General features: G+C 46.6%; 3 protein-coding genes across 3 annotated transcripts; 1 reads left to right on the top strand and 2 right to left on the bottom strand.

Moving 5' to 3' along the window:
* The first annotated feature begins 1,859 nt into the window (after positions 1-1,859).
* LOC101765036 (carboxy-terminal domain RNA polymerase II polypeptide A small phosphatase 1) lies at positions 1,860-5,289 on the top strand. Its single transcript, XM_004970405.3, has 6 exons — positions 1,860-2,347; positions 3,199-3,327; positions 3,416-3,536; positions 3,615-3,696; positions 4,196-4,349; positions 4,850-5,289. Exons 1-6 carry the CDS (start codon positions 2,030-2,032, stop codon positions 4,982-4,984), a joined length of 939 nt encoding a protein of 312 aa, XP_004970462.1. The 5' UTR covers positions 1,860-2,029; the 3' UTR covers positions 4,985-5,289.
* Positions 5,290-5,498: 209 nt separating this feature from the next.
* Positions 5,499-7,786, bottom strand: LOC101764209 (pentatricopeptide repeat-containing protein At5g39980, chloroplastic). The gene has a single exon (XM_004970403.2). The coding sequence runs from the start codon at positions 7,740-7,742 to the stop codon at positions 5,607-5,609; it is 2,136 nt and encodes a 711-aa protein (XP_004970460.2). The 5' UTR covers positions 7,743-7,786; the 3' UTR covers positions 5,499-5,606.
* Positions 7,787-8,319: 533 nt separating this feature from the next.
* On the bottom strand, positions 8,320-13,408 carry LOC101764617 (probable serine/threonine-protein kinase dyrk1). Its single transcript, XM_004970404.2, has 8 exons — positions 12,890-13,408; positions 11,949-12,554; positions 10,952-11,252; positions 10,581-10,860; positions 10,215-10,322; positions 9,611-9,889; positions 9,231-9,374; positions 8,320-8,882 (listed from the first exon to the last, which is right to left on the bottom strand). Exons 1-8 carry the CDS (start codon positions 13,164-13,166, stop codon positions 8,709-8,711), a joined length of 2,169 nt encoding a protein of 722 aa, XP_004970461.1. The 5' UTR covers positions 13,167-13,408; the 3' UTR covers positions 8,320-8,708.
* Positions 13,409-14,257: the final 849 nt, after the last annotated feature.

Here is a 14,257-nt window from a genome sequence, read left to right as displayed (position 1 = left end):
GGTTACCAATCTCGTTCTTCACTTGGTTCACTCCTAGATCTTTAATGGCGCGCCTTTCTTTTAAGACTATTTTAGGCCATCCAGTTGACGACGGTACCCCACATCAGATCTAATATCAGGCGACTACCTTGTTGTGGCTTACCTAACGTCCGGGGAATTCAATTGCACACATGGAGTCTACTTGGTCTGACGACTTTATTATGCCTCATTCTTCCATTATTTCTCAATGTGTTGCCTCAGTAACCATTTGCTAATGATAGATTAATTAGCCTTAATAGATTGGTCTCGCGAATTAGACTCCATTTGTGCAATTAGTTTTGTAATTAGTTCATGTTTAGTCCTCCTAATTAGCATCCGAATATCCGATGTGACCTTGCTAAAGTTTAGCACCTCGTATCCAAACACCCCCTTAATAGATTCGTCTCGCCGTTTAGCCTCCATCTGTGCAATGAGTTTTGTAAATAATCTATGTTTAATACTCCTAATTAGAATCTAAACATTCGATGTGACAGGGGCTAAATTTTAGCCCTGGAACCAAACGGCCCCTTCGACTACGGGGTGTTTGGATACTACCCGCTAAAGTTTAGCACCCGTCACATCGGATGTTTGATACTAATTAGGAATATTAAACATAGACTAATTACAAAACTAATTGCACATATGGAGTCTAATTCGCGAGACGAATCTATTAAGTCTAATTAGTCTATGATTTGATAATATGGTGCTACAGTAACTATTTGCTAATGATGGATTAATTGGGCTTAATAGATTCATCTCGTGAATTAGTCTAGGGGTTCTGCAATTAGTTTTATAATTAACTCATGTTTAGTCCTTCTAATTAGTATCCGAACATCCGATGTGACACTGCTAAAGTTTAGTCCCTGATATCCAAACACCGCCTACGTGTGGTCGGAGCACGTATACAAGCAGGACACGTCTTGTTGGTATTAACTATTCAATTCTACTCTTTTACTAGAGCCAGCTAGATGAGGTCCTGTCTCTGTCTAGCCGGCTTTGGGTTAGGTACTTGGGTGGCTGTTACCAAACCACTATTTAAGCAATATACTATCATGGCCCACACTTGTTTCCATTGTTCCTAGAACAGAGGGCATCAAAGCCACTTTGGTATAATCTTCACGAAAAGAAATGCCGAGAAAAGCAATGCCTTTGGTTCAGAGCATGGCATGTTCAGGCGAGGGAGAAAGGAATATTTGTGTTGTGCCAGCTAAATTTTGTACCAGTACTTGATTGCAATAATCATTTCTCCAACTTTATTGTTACATATTCATTTCCTAGCTAAGTACCTCCGTTTCAAATTATAAATCATTTTATTTTTTTTAAATATATTATTTTTGCAATATATCTATTTAGTATACTAGATGCATAGAAAAAATATGAATAAAAAAACTAAAATACTATGTATTGTTAGCATGGTCAAGCACAGGATTGACTAAATTGTTTTCTACCGTATGCCATTAGTCCAGGAAAGACAATGTCAATCTTGATTGTTTGAAGTTTAATGGAGTACCAGACAAAAACATGTTATTGAAATCAAACAAGTTGGATTGAATTCTCCAGATTTCCAGCTGTATTAACAATAGGTCAACATCACTGTACACCACCATGGATATTTCCATCGCAGCAAAGCGAACAAGAACAATAGAGGGGTAGAGGTAGAGAGATCAAAGCCAGAACTAGTAACAGCGAAATGCGCAGCCAAAAAAAATTTGAAAACTGCGCGTGCGCGTACGATAATTACCACTCGCGGCAGCTCGGCAGTCCAGCTGTACCATCACTGACAGGTGGGGACCTCTGAATCTACCACCAATCACCAATACCCTATTCCGCTAAGCTCACCCGCACACAAAAACACCACGTACACGGACGAGGGCGCGGAGACCGACCACCACCACCACCTCCTCCTCCTCCGGTTGCCTCCGGCCTTGCCTTCCCCTTCCCTCCCTCCTCCCGGCTGGAGGCTCCCTGACGGTCCGTCCCCACGTGGTGCGACAGCTCGTCGCCGGAGGCCATGGCGGCGGCGGAGGTGTACTCGCCGACCGCGGCGGCGGCGGCGCAGCAGCAGCAGCGGGGGAAAGTGGCGTCGCAGGCGTGGCGGACGGTGGTGGGGTGGATCGGCTTCCTCCTCCAGGTCCTGCTCCAGATCCTCCGGGGCACCCCCTCCTGCGCCCAGCTCCTGTCCTTCGTCGGCTTCCGCTACCCCCTCCTCTCCGGGCCCGCGGCCTCCGAGCCGTCGCCGGAGGTAGCCTTCATGCCGCTCCGCTCCGAGATCCCAGCTGACGTGGCCCCTGCACCCGCGGCTCCACCTGAGCCCCTGGGCCGCCTCACGGTACGAAGATTCGGTTTTTTATTGGATTCGCTGGAGTTTTTGGTGTCTGGGGTGGGGGAAAATGGCGCCTTTCGGAAGTATATGGGTTTCAATTGGGTAGTACACTGGACTTGGGACGGTGGGAAGTGCCTGTTGATCTAACTGGAGGATGCTTTGGTATTTGGGGGGTGATTGGGATTTGGTGGAGTGTCTGATTTGAGGTTAATCCAGAGGTTTGGCGGCTTAATTCAGGTAGTTTAATTGATGTGTTTCTGTAGAATAATTAGCATTTTAACTGTGTAGCAGGCCTTGTTTGAGGATTATGTGCTAGAAGTTGCCATAATTGACTCCCTAGCATGGCAATTAGTTGCTGCTATTGCCAAACAAATGCTTGCTTTTATAGTAGTACGGTTGCATTATATCCTCTCTGAACAGGGGGCAATATGTTTCTCGTGATCTTCTAGTGACGCTTTGTGAAATAGTTTCAGAATACTGGTTCTCTGTTATTGTGTGTAGGTGAGTAGATACGTGAACTTGCCATCATTATTAGACATCTCCATAGGACCTGGATTACAAGATACTGTCATACCAACTGATTATAGATGATCAGTACATGGTCTGTTATATTGTAAGCTATTCTCATAACAGGGTTTATGATAGTTCAGATCGGCAAAGAACTTTAATCTCTTACTGATGTAAATGATTAAAGTTATACTGTTATAGCGTCACGTAAATGGAGCCAAAACTGCCATGATAGTTATATTAATACTAAGCAGTACTTCCTGATTGCCTTGAAATGAAGTCTGCTCGAATAATTTTCTCTTGTGTATCTGCATCGAATATTTCTGACAACATCAGGGTTATCTTTTCAGGTAGTGCTTGACTTGGATGAGACTTTAGTTTCTGCATATGAATCATCTAGTCTTCCTGTTATTGTACGCACCCAAGCTGTTGAAGCAGGATTACATTGCTTTGACATGGAATGCATATCGTCTGATAAGGTACCGGACTTCTACTTTTGCTACCTCACTTTGCTTAATCATTTGAAGCACAACAGATAAATGAGCTCTGCTTGTGTAAACTTTAAAGGATGTTGATGGAAAACAGAAGGTGAATCATGTGACTGTTTTTGAGCGTCCTGGTTTGCATGAGTTCTTGCAGAAAACTAGTGAATTTGCAGATCTTATCCTTTTTACAGCAGGTTTAGAAGGTATGTTGGCTGCTCTTATTTTTCTTCTTCACCAATTTTGGCTCACTTCCCACGCTTAACCTATCCATGTTCCCTCAGGTTATGCTAGACCTTTAGTTGACCGAATAGATGTCCACAATAGATTCAGACTCCGTCTCTACCGCCCATCAACTGTTACCACGTAAGTTACATTACCTTCTCTATAAAGTTAGTTAGCACTCCAGCACCTTTCTAAGTGAAAAAAAAACAGATCATAGCCAAAGCTTGTATGTAGCAATCAATGATGATGTTCATATTAGGCACATGGAATGCAAGTGGTGTTTAGAATTTTAGCTTCATCTCATTTTCTCATCTTCTTTACCAAGTATTTCTCAGAATATCTGAACTCAATAAATTTACCACATATGCAATATGTGCTCAGGCTGTCTTGTTCGGTCTCTTGTTGCCTGTGTTTTTCCTCGTTTCTGCTAAGTTGCTTCGTGGGATTTCTTTAGTGACGAACCATGGATGCTTCCTTTAGCATGCATTTTTGTGTTCATTCACCATGCTACTCAATCATAATATGCTTGTTTCTTGATATTCTTTTCTCTTCCTGCCTGCCTGCTTGAACCATACTGTACTTATTTGGCAATAACCTGAACGATCCTTGTCTAATATCAATGGATTGTGCACGATTACAGGGAATTCAGAGAACATGTGAAAGATCTTTCTTGCGTGTCAAAAGATTTCTGCAGAATCGTCATTGTCGACAACAATCCATTCAGTTTCATTCTTCAGCCTTTGAATGGCATACCTTGTGTTCCATTTTCAGCTGGACAACATTCTGATGATCAGGTAACTGATGATGAGCACCAATCATCCACTGTATCTGAACTTCTACTCTCTATGTTGGAATTCACTCCCTCTCTCTAAAATGTTACAAGCACGAAACAACACAAATAGTTTTGGTCGCCTTCATCGTTTTTTCTTTTATATATAACTGGTACATGGCTATACACTTGCCCATGGTATCCTCCTAACTAATGCAGTCAATACCTCCTATGATCTGCTCATTATTCTCAAATACATCCTGAAATCTAGCTAGCACAAGGGCTTGTTTGATTCGCTCCTGAGCGGTGCTGCCTGGTGCAGGCAGCGATCCCAGGCGTCTGATTTCAGACGCCTGCAGCTGGCAGTGCCGCCTGGGGACCGAGCTGCCTGCCAGGGCTTGAACCAAACAGATCCCCTAGCAATGAACGTGAACCTAGACACTAGCTGAGCCTGGATACAACTCTCTAGTAACAAGATCAATGCTAACATAAGATTATACTGATTTTCTTGTTTAAACATTTCAGCTCATGACGGTTATATTTCCACTTCTGAAGCATCTTTCCCTCCAGAAAGATGTCAGGCCCGTGTTGCATGAAAGGTTTCATATGCCAGAATGGTTCCAAAAGCATGGGATCCCCCAAACTAATCAGGCAGTGTAAGTTCTGCTGCCGTCCTGTGGAATTGTTTTGGTGAAGGCTCAAGTGCCTACCACGCTATAATTCCCTCAGAGGGGGAGCGCTTGTACATTATCTATATTCATTTAGGGTTCCTGATAAAATCGAGTCACTGTTCATATGGAGTTGCCACATCCGAAGATAAGAAAATTGTAATCTAGCATAACGTCAGATTTGTATGTGTAGTGGAGCATTTTTATATCAATTAATTGTTGTATATCAGCTCTTGTTGTAAAATTTGACTGTTGACAGTTCAGATAGTCTAATGAACAGTTCGTGGGTCAACGACATCCAAGTTTACACCATGAGAACAAATGACCTGGGCATTTTATCACCATTCCGTCAACACTAATGTATTTATGGATCTAACAATTTGATATGTAACCATAAATATTAGTCTAAGCTCAATAATTAGTGCTGATAGCATGTTTTGATACTTGTATGATTCATTCAGGAAAGGAAAAAAGAAACAAAGAAAACAAACACTAGGAAAAGGATATGCACACCAATTACAACCATGTTTTTTTTGTCAGTGCTCTTTATTATTTTATCTGAAACATTGTCGTCAGATTCTCTGGACGTAAGAATTACTGGGACATGGAGCATTTTATCTGAATTTCCTGACATCAAAACCGTTGGAGCTTCTTATCTGGCTGATTATCTGGGATGCCTTATCAAACTTGTCTGCTCTCTCATAGATGCCGGCAGCCACAAGATAAAGCTCCCTCTTGTCGATGCTTGGGTCATGGCTAAGCTCGCCGACCAGCGTCTCCAGCGCCTTGAAGTCCTTCTGAGCTCCAAGCAGGCTGATCATCTGGAAGTGCACCCGGTCTGAGAACACGCAGCCTTCCTCCCTCATTGCCTGGTATAGCGCTGCGGCCTTGTCGAATTCCTTCAGCTTTCCACAAGCATTCATCGTGGTGGCGATCATCTCCGAGTCCGGCAACTGGCCCAACTTCCTCATTTCATCAAACACCTCAACCACATTCCGGTGCCTCCGGTTCTTCGCGAACAAGTCCATCATGGCTCTGTGCACCGACGAGTCCTTGATCTCGCCAGCGTTGGCTGCACGACGGAACAGCCATGCGGCCTCTTCCACACGACCGGCGCTCGCCAGGATTCTGATGGCTGTCTCCTTGGGGATGCCCTCCGGTTCTTTCAGGTCGTGCAGCAAACGCTTGGCCTGGGAAACAAGCCCGGCACGCTCATACGCCACCACCATTGTCTGGTACAGCACTGGGTCGATCTCCGTGCCGGCTTCCCGCAGCTTCTCAAACAGCTTGGCAGCACGGTCGAGCTTCCCGGCTTTCACCCATATGGAGAGGATGGTGGAGTAAGTGATGGCATTGGGCTGGACGCCGTTGGCCTGCATGTCCTGCACCAAGCTCCCGGCTTTCTCGTCCTCCAGCGACTTGCCGTAGATGGCGATCATGGTGTTGTATGTTACCACGTTGGGTTTGACGCTGCTCCCAGCGCCACCAGTGCCATCGGAAGCGCTGCGCATGAGGTCGAACAGGTGAACCGCCTCGCCGAACAGCCCGGCGTCGCCGTAGACGCGGAGCATGGTGTTGTAGGTCACCACGCTCGGCGCCACGCCGGCCCGGCGCATGTTCCAGAACAGCCGGTCCGCCTCGCGCGCGAGGTCGAGCTGCCCGTACGCGTTGAGCACGATGTTGAACACCGAGAGGTCCGGCTTGACGCGCGCGACGGCGCGCATGTGCGAGAAGAGCGACACGGCCGCGAGGTGCCGCCCGCGGCGCGCCAGCGCGGCGAGGATGGGGGAGTACGACTCCGCGTCGGGCGCGACGCCGTCGGCGGGCATGTCATGGAGCAGCAGCCGCTTGGCGTCGCGGAGCAGGTCGGACTTGCAGTAGGCGGCGACGGCGGCGTTGTAGGCCTTGAGGTCGGGCCTGATCCCCGCGCCGCGCAGGCGGGAGAAGAGCGCGAGCGCCTTGGGCGCGTCGCCGCCGCGGAGGGCGAGGTGGATGAGGTTGGAGAAGAGGATGAGGTCCGGGGCCACGGCGTCGTCCTCCATGAGCGGCAGGAAAGTGAGCGCGTGGTCGAGGTGGCCCGCGCGGGTGAGCGCGGCGAGGAGCGTGGAGTATGAGAACGCGTCGGGGGCCACGCCCCTGTCCCGCATCTCGAGGAGGAGGCCCGAGGCGAGGCGGAGGTCCCCAGCGCGGCAGGCGGAGCGGAGGAGGAGGTTGTAGGGGATGAGGAGCGCGGGCGCCGGGAGGTCCGGCGCGAGGAGGTCGAGCAGCGCGACGCCGCGGCGCGGGTCGGAGAGGCGGGAGAGGAGCGCGCCGAGGAGGCGCGCGGAGACGGGGCGGTGCGGGGCGAGCGCGGCGGCGAGGTCGGCCAACGTCCGCGAAACGGAGAGCGCGGACACGAGTGCGGAGACGTCGATGGTGCGGTCCTCGTGCTGGCGCTGTTGGAGCTCGGCGGCGGACTTGTGGCGGTGGTGGAGGGGGTGGGAGGTGGGGAGGTTGGGGTTCAGCCAGACGGATTTTGCTGCCGGGACGCGGCGCTGCGAAGGAGAGGGCAGCGCGGCGGCCGCGGCCGTGGCCGCGGACGCGGCGGTGGGTGGCATGGCTCGTGGGCGTGCTCGGCCTCGTGGGAGCGGGAGTGGCGGTGGCGCGGCAGGGGAGAAACGGATAGGAGATTTTTGCCGTTGGTGGGGACGGCAGGAAAGGAGCGAGCAAAAGCAGCGGCATGCGAGCCGTGGCCCGTGGGCACTGTCCATTGGGCTTGGGCTTGCATCGAGCGGCGGAAGCTGCGCGAACTGGATGTTGCAGGGCTTTTTAAAAGCTGATGTTAGCTTTTTTTTTTCCCTGAAAAGTTGTACTAACTTTTAGGAGATGTGTTTAGCTTTTGGTGTCAAAAAATTACGAAAATTTCAGAATTGAGTTTTTTAACTTTTCATATAAACTTAATTTTTTCGAGCTTCTGACTTTTCAAAAAGCTGCACAGAATATTTACTATTTATTTGATTTTTTAGTTTTTCATGTTGAGAAGCTGACAAGAAACTCAAACGGTAGCTCAGGACGCCGAGGAATTCACAGCAACCACGAATTAACGTGTTACGCTGTGTCAAAATTTGGACCACAGAGATCAGAAGATACCACGATCTGCCAACGTCATTGGTCCCATCCTGTCTCTTCACTAAACTATTTTCCTCGCAAACCGATCTGTTTTCCTCGCATCGTATCGACAGTCGACACATCAGTTTTCCCTCGCAAACAATTCACGTGTGCTGAACAAATATAGTACAAGTGCAAAGGAACCATGGACACATCAACGATAGAGACAAGACCCAAGAATGACGATACCTTGACAATATTTCCTCATGTTATCATTAACGAATCAGATGGAGTACAAGAGTGGACTTTCAACTGTACAGATACACCGTGGAAAATTTCTGATATTTACATGCACTCAGGAATCACTGACAGAGCAGGGGTTCCACACTAAGAATTACCCTGAACTCCTGAAGAAGAAAAAAAACTAGAATCCTGCAACCACAAAGGACGACTCTTCTACAGCTAAGGAAAATAGTAATGTTTCATGTTAAGAGAAACTCCAAGAAAATCGTTATTTTTGGGTATTTTTCAGGAACTTTACAGGGCTCCAAATTAGAGAGGCACAAACTCATCCTTATGTGTGAAGAAAGTTGTCCAAGAAGTAAAGGAAAGCACCGGATGGCTTATTATCAGTAAGCAAAAGAAAGCCATGGATGCTGTAGTGCTTCATCGGCCGTTGGTCTTTTCCTGGGGTTTATTTGCAACAGATAGGATAGAAAATCAAGAAATTCTGAATCATGACACTGCAAGTGTCGTCGCAAGGAGGATTTCTCCAGGATCAAATACTCTAGCTGATCTGTCTCCTGGATATAAATAAAGCAATGAAGGGAAGTGTTAGCGTTTACTGTTGTACAACCACCAGTGATAGATATCAACGTAGTTCTTCTGGGCTGGTACAGGTAAACTGACAAAAGGCCATATATTTATGTCTCCGAGTAGTTGAGTATACCAAACAAGTAAGAAGCCACATAAATATAATTGTGTAGCAAATTCAATATTTTCTTAGGATGGGTAACAATGCAACCAAAACTACGAAGGCGAAGGAAACAATAAGAGCCAACTCGTGAAATTTTGCCTTTGATTTTGGTTACAGAATACTCATTTTGCCTTTTATTTTGAGCAGGCAAGCAAGGATGAAAAAAGAATTTTACCTCATTCTTGGTAAAAAGATCATAATCATCAGTGAAGTACTTTTGTGTCTCCTGTCCCAATTCTAGCATTTCCATGTCAATTGGGCCAATTATCCCAATCATTTGAGCAAGCATCATGGACACAGGCTCATTAGGAAATAATACCTGTTATGTGTAAAAGATAGAAGTCATTACTCATCCATGGCAATAAAGCACCCCGAACACCCAAATGACCCAAGTACAAAACTCTCCAGCTCACAAGATATGCTTACAACATTAACAAAAGATATAATTCTGGTTGGAATTATATGTTGGTATTGCATTCAGATAAGAAAGGAGGTATTAAAATTGCCAAGATACTACTAAGACTAGTGTGTATCAAGTGAACAAAGCATACTTACTTCACCAGTGTATAGTTCAGCAAGGATGCAACCAAGAGACCAAATATCAATCCTCTGATCATATGGTAGGCCCAGAATGACCTCAGGAGCTCGATATGAGCGTGATTGGACATAGAGGCATAAGTTGTCTGTCAAGAAGCAACTACTTCCCAGATCAATGACTTTAATTTCACATCTACTGTAGCTCTTGATAAGAATATTCTCTGGCTTTAGGTCACAATGAATGATCCTCAAATGGTGCAAGTAAACCAACGCCTCTAAGCATTGCCGAGCTATAGCCTACAAGAAAGGGAAACTTTTAAATTGCTAGAACTTCGTAGCTTTCTGAATGAAACTTGCGCTTGTTACTCAAAAGTGTTAGTCATATTTGTAAAAGCTACCGTTTCAGCTTTCAGGGTATCAAACATGTTTGCTCAGTGAACAGTCCAATTGCTGAATAATTGTGTGTTTAAATGTGTGACATGTTAAATGATTTTGGCTAAGGAGCTAACTGCAGAGTGGAATGCAAATGCTTATATTATGTAAAGGCATGATCTCATATTCTCAGTATAAGTAACATTCATGGAGAAGTAGAGAACATCTCAGTGAAAGACGGATAACATACCTGTATCCTAGGCAAAGTAAAATACACCTCACCGCCAGATTCCTGATTATATTTCTGAAACTCATACAGATTTGCTCTCAGTAGTTCAGTGACAATAAAAAGGTGTTCCTGTCAATATTTGTTTGCTGTCAGCACCACGCAAGATCATACAAATTGAAAATTTCCACTAAAATCTGCTGCCAAACATGCGAGAAATCAAGTATACTAGTCAAAGTAAAATGGTATATTGTTAGAACAGATCCTTTTTAAGATATTACTCGAGACCTAGTCACCTGGAGTATATCCCTTGAGATGCCTTCTTAGGATCCAAACATGTTAAGTCAAAGGAAGTAACTTAGCCAATTGTCTCTCTTAAGAGGTATGTACCTGATGGTAGAAGTAGTCATAGAGGCGCAGCAAATGGTGCTCGTCTAGTGGATCGTATTTGTTCACGAACTTCAGGAGTTTTATCTCATCCAAGCTCTGGTCAAAGAAATCCTTATCATTTTTTATTATTTTAAGGCAAACATCCATTCCTGTCTGAAGATCATGTGCTTGCACGACCTTGCTGAATGCAGCTGAACCTAGATATTCAGTGACATAATATCTTCCAGCAATAACTGAACTCAAGACAATGGGAAAATCTTTGTTTTCTTCAAAGCCAGTCCTGCAGTGGATGCCTATTATATCAGTACAAAAATGGATTAAACAACATACAATTTAACAAAGGAAAATCAAAGAAAAAAGAGACTTTGAACCTGTTCTTGCGGTGGATAATTCTCAATTCAAATACCTCGTATTCTCGATGAAAATTAGAGAGAGCAAGATCAATATTTGTCTCTGGATCTTCCTCAGCTTTAAGAGCAGTAGAATGTTGAACATCTGCATTTAACGACCCAACATTTTGAAACTCGTATGCATCATCAGGATCACCACTTTCAGGGAAAGGTTGCATCCTGTGACCTTCTTTCAGATATTCTTTATCACTGCTGCTTTTCAGATTTTTGTTACTGCTATCGTCGAGTTCAACATTGTCCGTGAAATCATGTACACCGTGATCTATGAAATACATCAAGAGAATTCCAGCACATAAGCAAAAGAAAACTTTTTATCCAGGACAAATGGACAACTGGCGCCAAATTACACACAGATATAGTGACGGAGAAACATCATTTTAACTTGATTGATCAAATAGCAGGTTGAACATAGCTACATTACAGATTTACAATACATGAAAAACAAGACCACCCTATTTGAAATGTGTGTTTTTAAGGCCATGATCGTATATAGCTGTTGTTCAACCAAAGTTAGATTCCAAAATTAAGAACATCATTTACCAGCATAGAAAAACTCTGTCTCTCTCAAATTTCCAGATATAATCCATGAGAAGCATATAATCATAAAATAGTACTAATACTGGGGAAGTGGGGAACCGCAAATATTACATAAAGGACTGATAATGTCTAGTATAACATTTTTTGTCCATTTATTAAACAGCACATTAACCAAATTGCAGCAGAGATTTGGCTTTCACAAGACAACTTCGCAATATCTAAACTCTTCATTGTTGTTATTTATTTCCCTTTTCTACCTACATTAAATTTTAAAAAAATTGACATTATCTTTGGTCAAAGTGGGTTAAAATGGACGAACTATAAACTGTACTGGCAACAAAGTTCAGCCGGAAACCCCTAACAAATGGGATCCTACTAGTTGAAAATATGAACTCTAGTTGAAGGCTTGGGAAGTACTTACTTGCAACAGCATCAGTATCGAATGAACTGAGCATTTGAAGCTCCTTCTCCACAACACTCAGCTCTGAATCATCATCTCCTCGTCCAGGGTCCCTTAGCATATCGCACTCAAACACAACATCTCTACTCTGCTTCAACTGAAACCCACCCTGGGCACAATCATCCAGTATCTCTGTCTGGTCATCCATGATCTGGTATCTCCCATACACAGTGGAGCTTGAGCTCCTGGCCACCTCCAGTCCGTCAATCTTGAGCCCCCCTCCACAGCAACCACAGAGTGGCGATGAGCATGTGTACACCTCGGCGCACCCCTCACAGCGGTCACCACCGATGTGTTCGTGACGGTGATTGTGGCCTGCACCAAGCTTGCCTATTTCTACCCGCTCTGAGCCTTCGTGAGCACCGAGTACAAACTTGTCCTCCTCTTTGCCTTCGTCATCCTCATCATCCAGCATGCTAGGGAAGAGGTGGTCGTCGTAGAGCCAACCCTCCTGGAAGAAGAGGTCGGTGGTGTCGTACTGGCGCGCAGTACCAAACTCCATCTCTGATGACGACGCGTCAGATTGCGAGTTCCGCGGCGACCATAGCCCATATGGATTCAGCAGCCCTAATAGCCACAATAAAAGAAATTCCCGTTTAAAACTGGGTAAAATGTACCGAAATTCAGAGCATCACTAAACCAACCAACCGGCGAGACGGGAATTGAAGTGGCGGAGAGGTTTAACAACTCTCCTAGGAAATCGAAGATTCAATTGTGTTACAAAATTCATGTGAGCGGAAACACACTTGCGTTGATCCTCCCATCACCTCCGAATTGGGCCCAAAGCCAACCACAGCCCCGGAAATACCGGCGCACAGATCGAGATTGCGCGAGACACCCACGGAAATCAAGGAGGGAAGGGTTTAAGGCTAGCGACAAAAGTGCCTCGTGCCTTGGGGTACCTGAGGGCGTGGAGCGCATGCTGACGAACGCGGATGAGGACGCCGAGCCGGAGCTGGAGCCGGGGCTCGCGGGCGCCGGCGTGCCAGCGCCGCCGCCGGAGGCGGAGGCGGAGCCGGGCATCCGGAGTGGCGGGAGCCGGGGATCTAATGCCGCGTCGGGGGCGTCGTCCCCGGCGGCGGTGCGCGCGAGGACGTCGTCGCGGAGCGCGGACGCGGCGCCCGCGAAGCCGTGGTCGGTGAGGAACGCCATGACCTGGTCCAGCCCCGGCGCCGCCATGCGCCTGGAGAGCGCGCGCGGTTGGTGGGGTGGGGTGCCTCGCTCAACTCAAGCGCGGCCGGCGCCGTGGTGAGGTAAGCGGTTGCGTCGCCATTGGGAGGGGCTTGGAAGCGAAGCGAGGCGAGAGGAGTCTTCGAGTGAGAGGACCGGGCGAGACGGACGAGGGGGAGCAAAGAAGTCAGAGGAAAGAGAGAGAGAGAGAGAGAGATGTTTGTAGCGAGCGAGGCGCACGGGATCGCACCAGCTGCGCGTCCGCATAAAAAGGTTGCCGCAATTGCGGCTCAGCTCAGCCCCTCCATCCGGCGGTTGGCCATGTGTAGACTAGACACACACTAGACAGACAGTACAGTATAGTTTAGCCCATCAGATTCTGTCACCCCGGAACACCTGTGCTGCTTGATGGTCAATTTTGTCATCATTTTATGGAAATTACGGTATATTTGGTTAGAACAAACTGAGTCTGCAGCGCGTCGGACATGTGTGTTTTCAAATCGTATTTTGTTGCAGATGGCCGCAAATATGGCAACGAATCATGCGGCGGACATCTATCTGCGTATGATCTCACCCCTTGCGAAGTCATCGTTAGAATTCAACAATTACTTCCTCCATTTCAAATTATAGATCGTTTTAGCTTTTTTAAATTTTTAGATTTTTGTTATTACTCTATATCTAGATGCATAATAATATCTATAATTTTAAAAAACCTAAAACGATCTGAAGGGAGGAGTATGTAGGAGCAAACTGTAATTTCATCTTTCCCTGCGCGGCCGTGCTTCTCTTTTGGCGCGTTGCCAAATGGCCATCACAAATTTCCAAATCCATCGATATGAACGCGGTGGGGTAATTAACCTTCCTTTTGCTTTTCAACTTTTCAACGAGGGAAAAGGCGAGACGAGTCCGCGTGGAGCCCTGCCTCGCGACGAGGGGCCCTGTTCCAGTGGGCCTGCAGAAAAAGCCAACTGACGACGTAGAGGTGCCGCCCGGACACCACACGGCGGGTCCGTCCAGGCGCCCACCAGGCCCCAGCCCCTCCCTCGCGCACCTTTTCCGGTTTCCGCTGCCCGCGCCGGCGCCGATCGCGCGGTGCCCCG

This window comes from Setaria italica, chromosome V (genome assembly GCF_000263155.2).
Source record: "Setaria italica strain Yugu1 chromosome V, Setaria_italica_v2.0, whole genome shotgun sequence".
NCBI lineage: Eukaryota > Viridiplantae > Streptophyta > Magnoliopsida > Poales > Poaceae > Setaria > Setaria italica.
The sequence above is the reverse complement of the archived record's forward strand: the minus strand, read 5'-3'. Positions and strand labels throughout refer to the sequence as shown.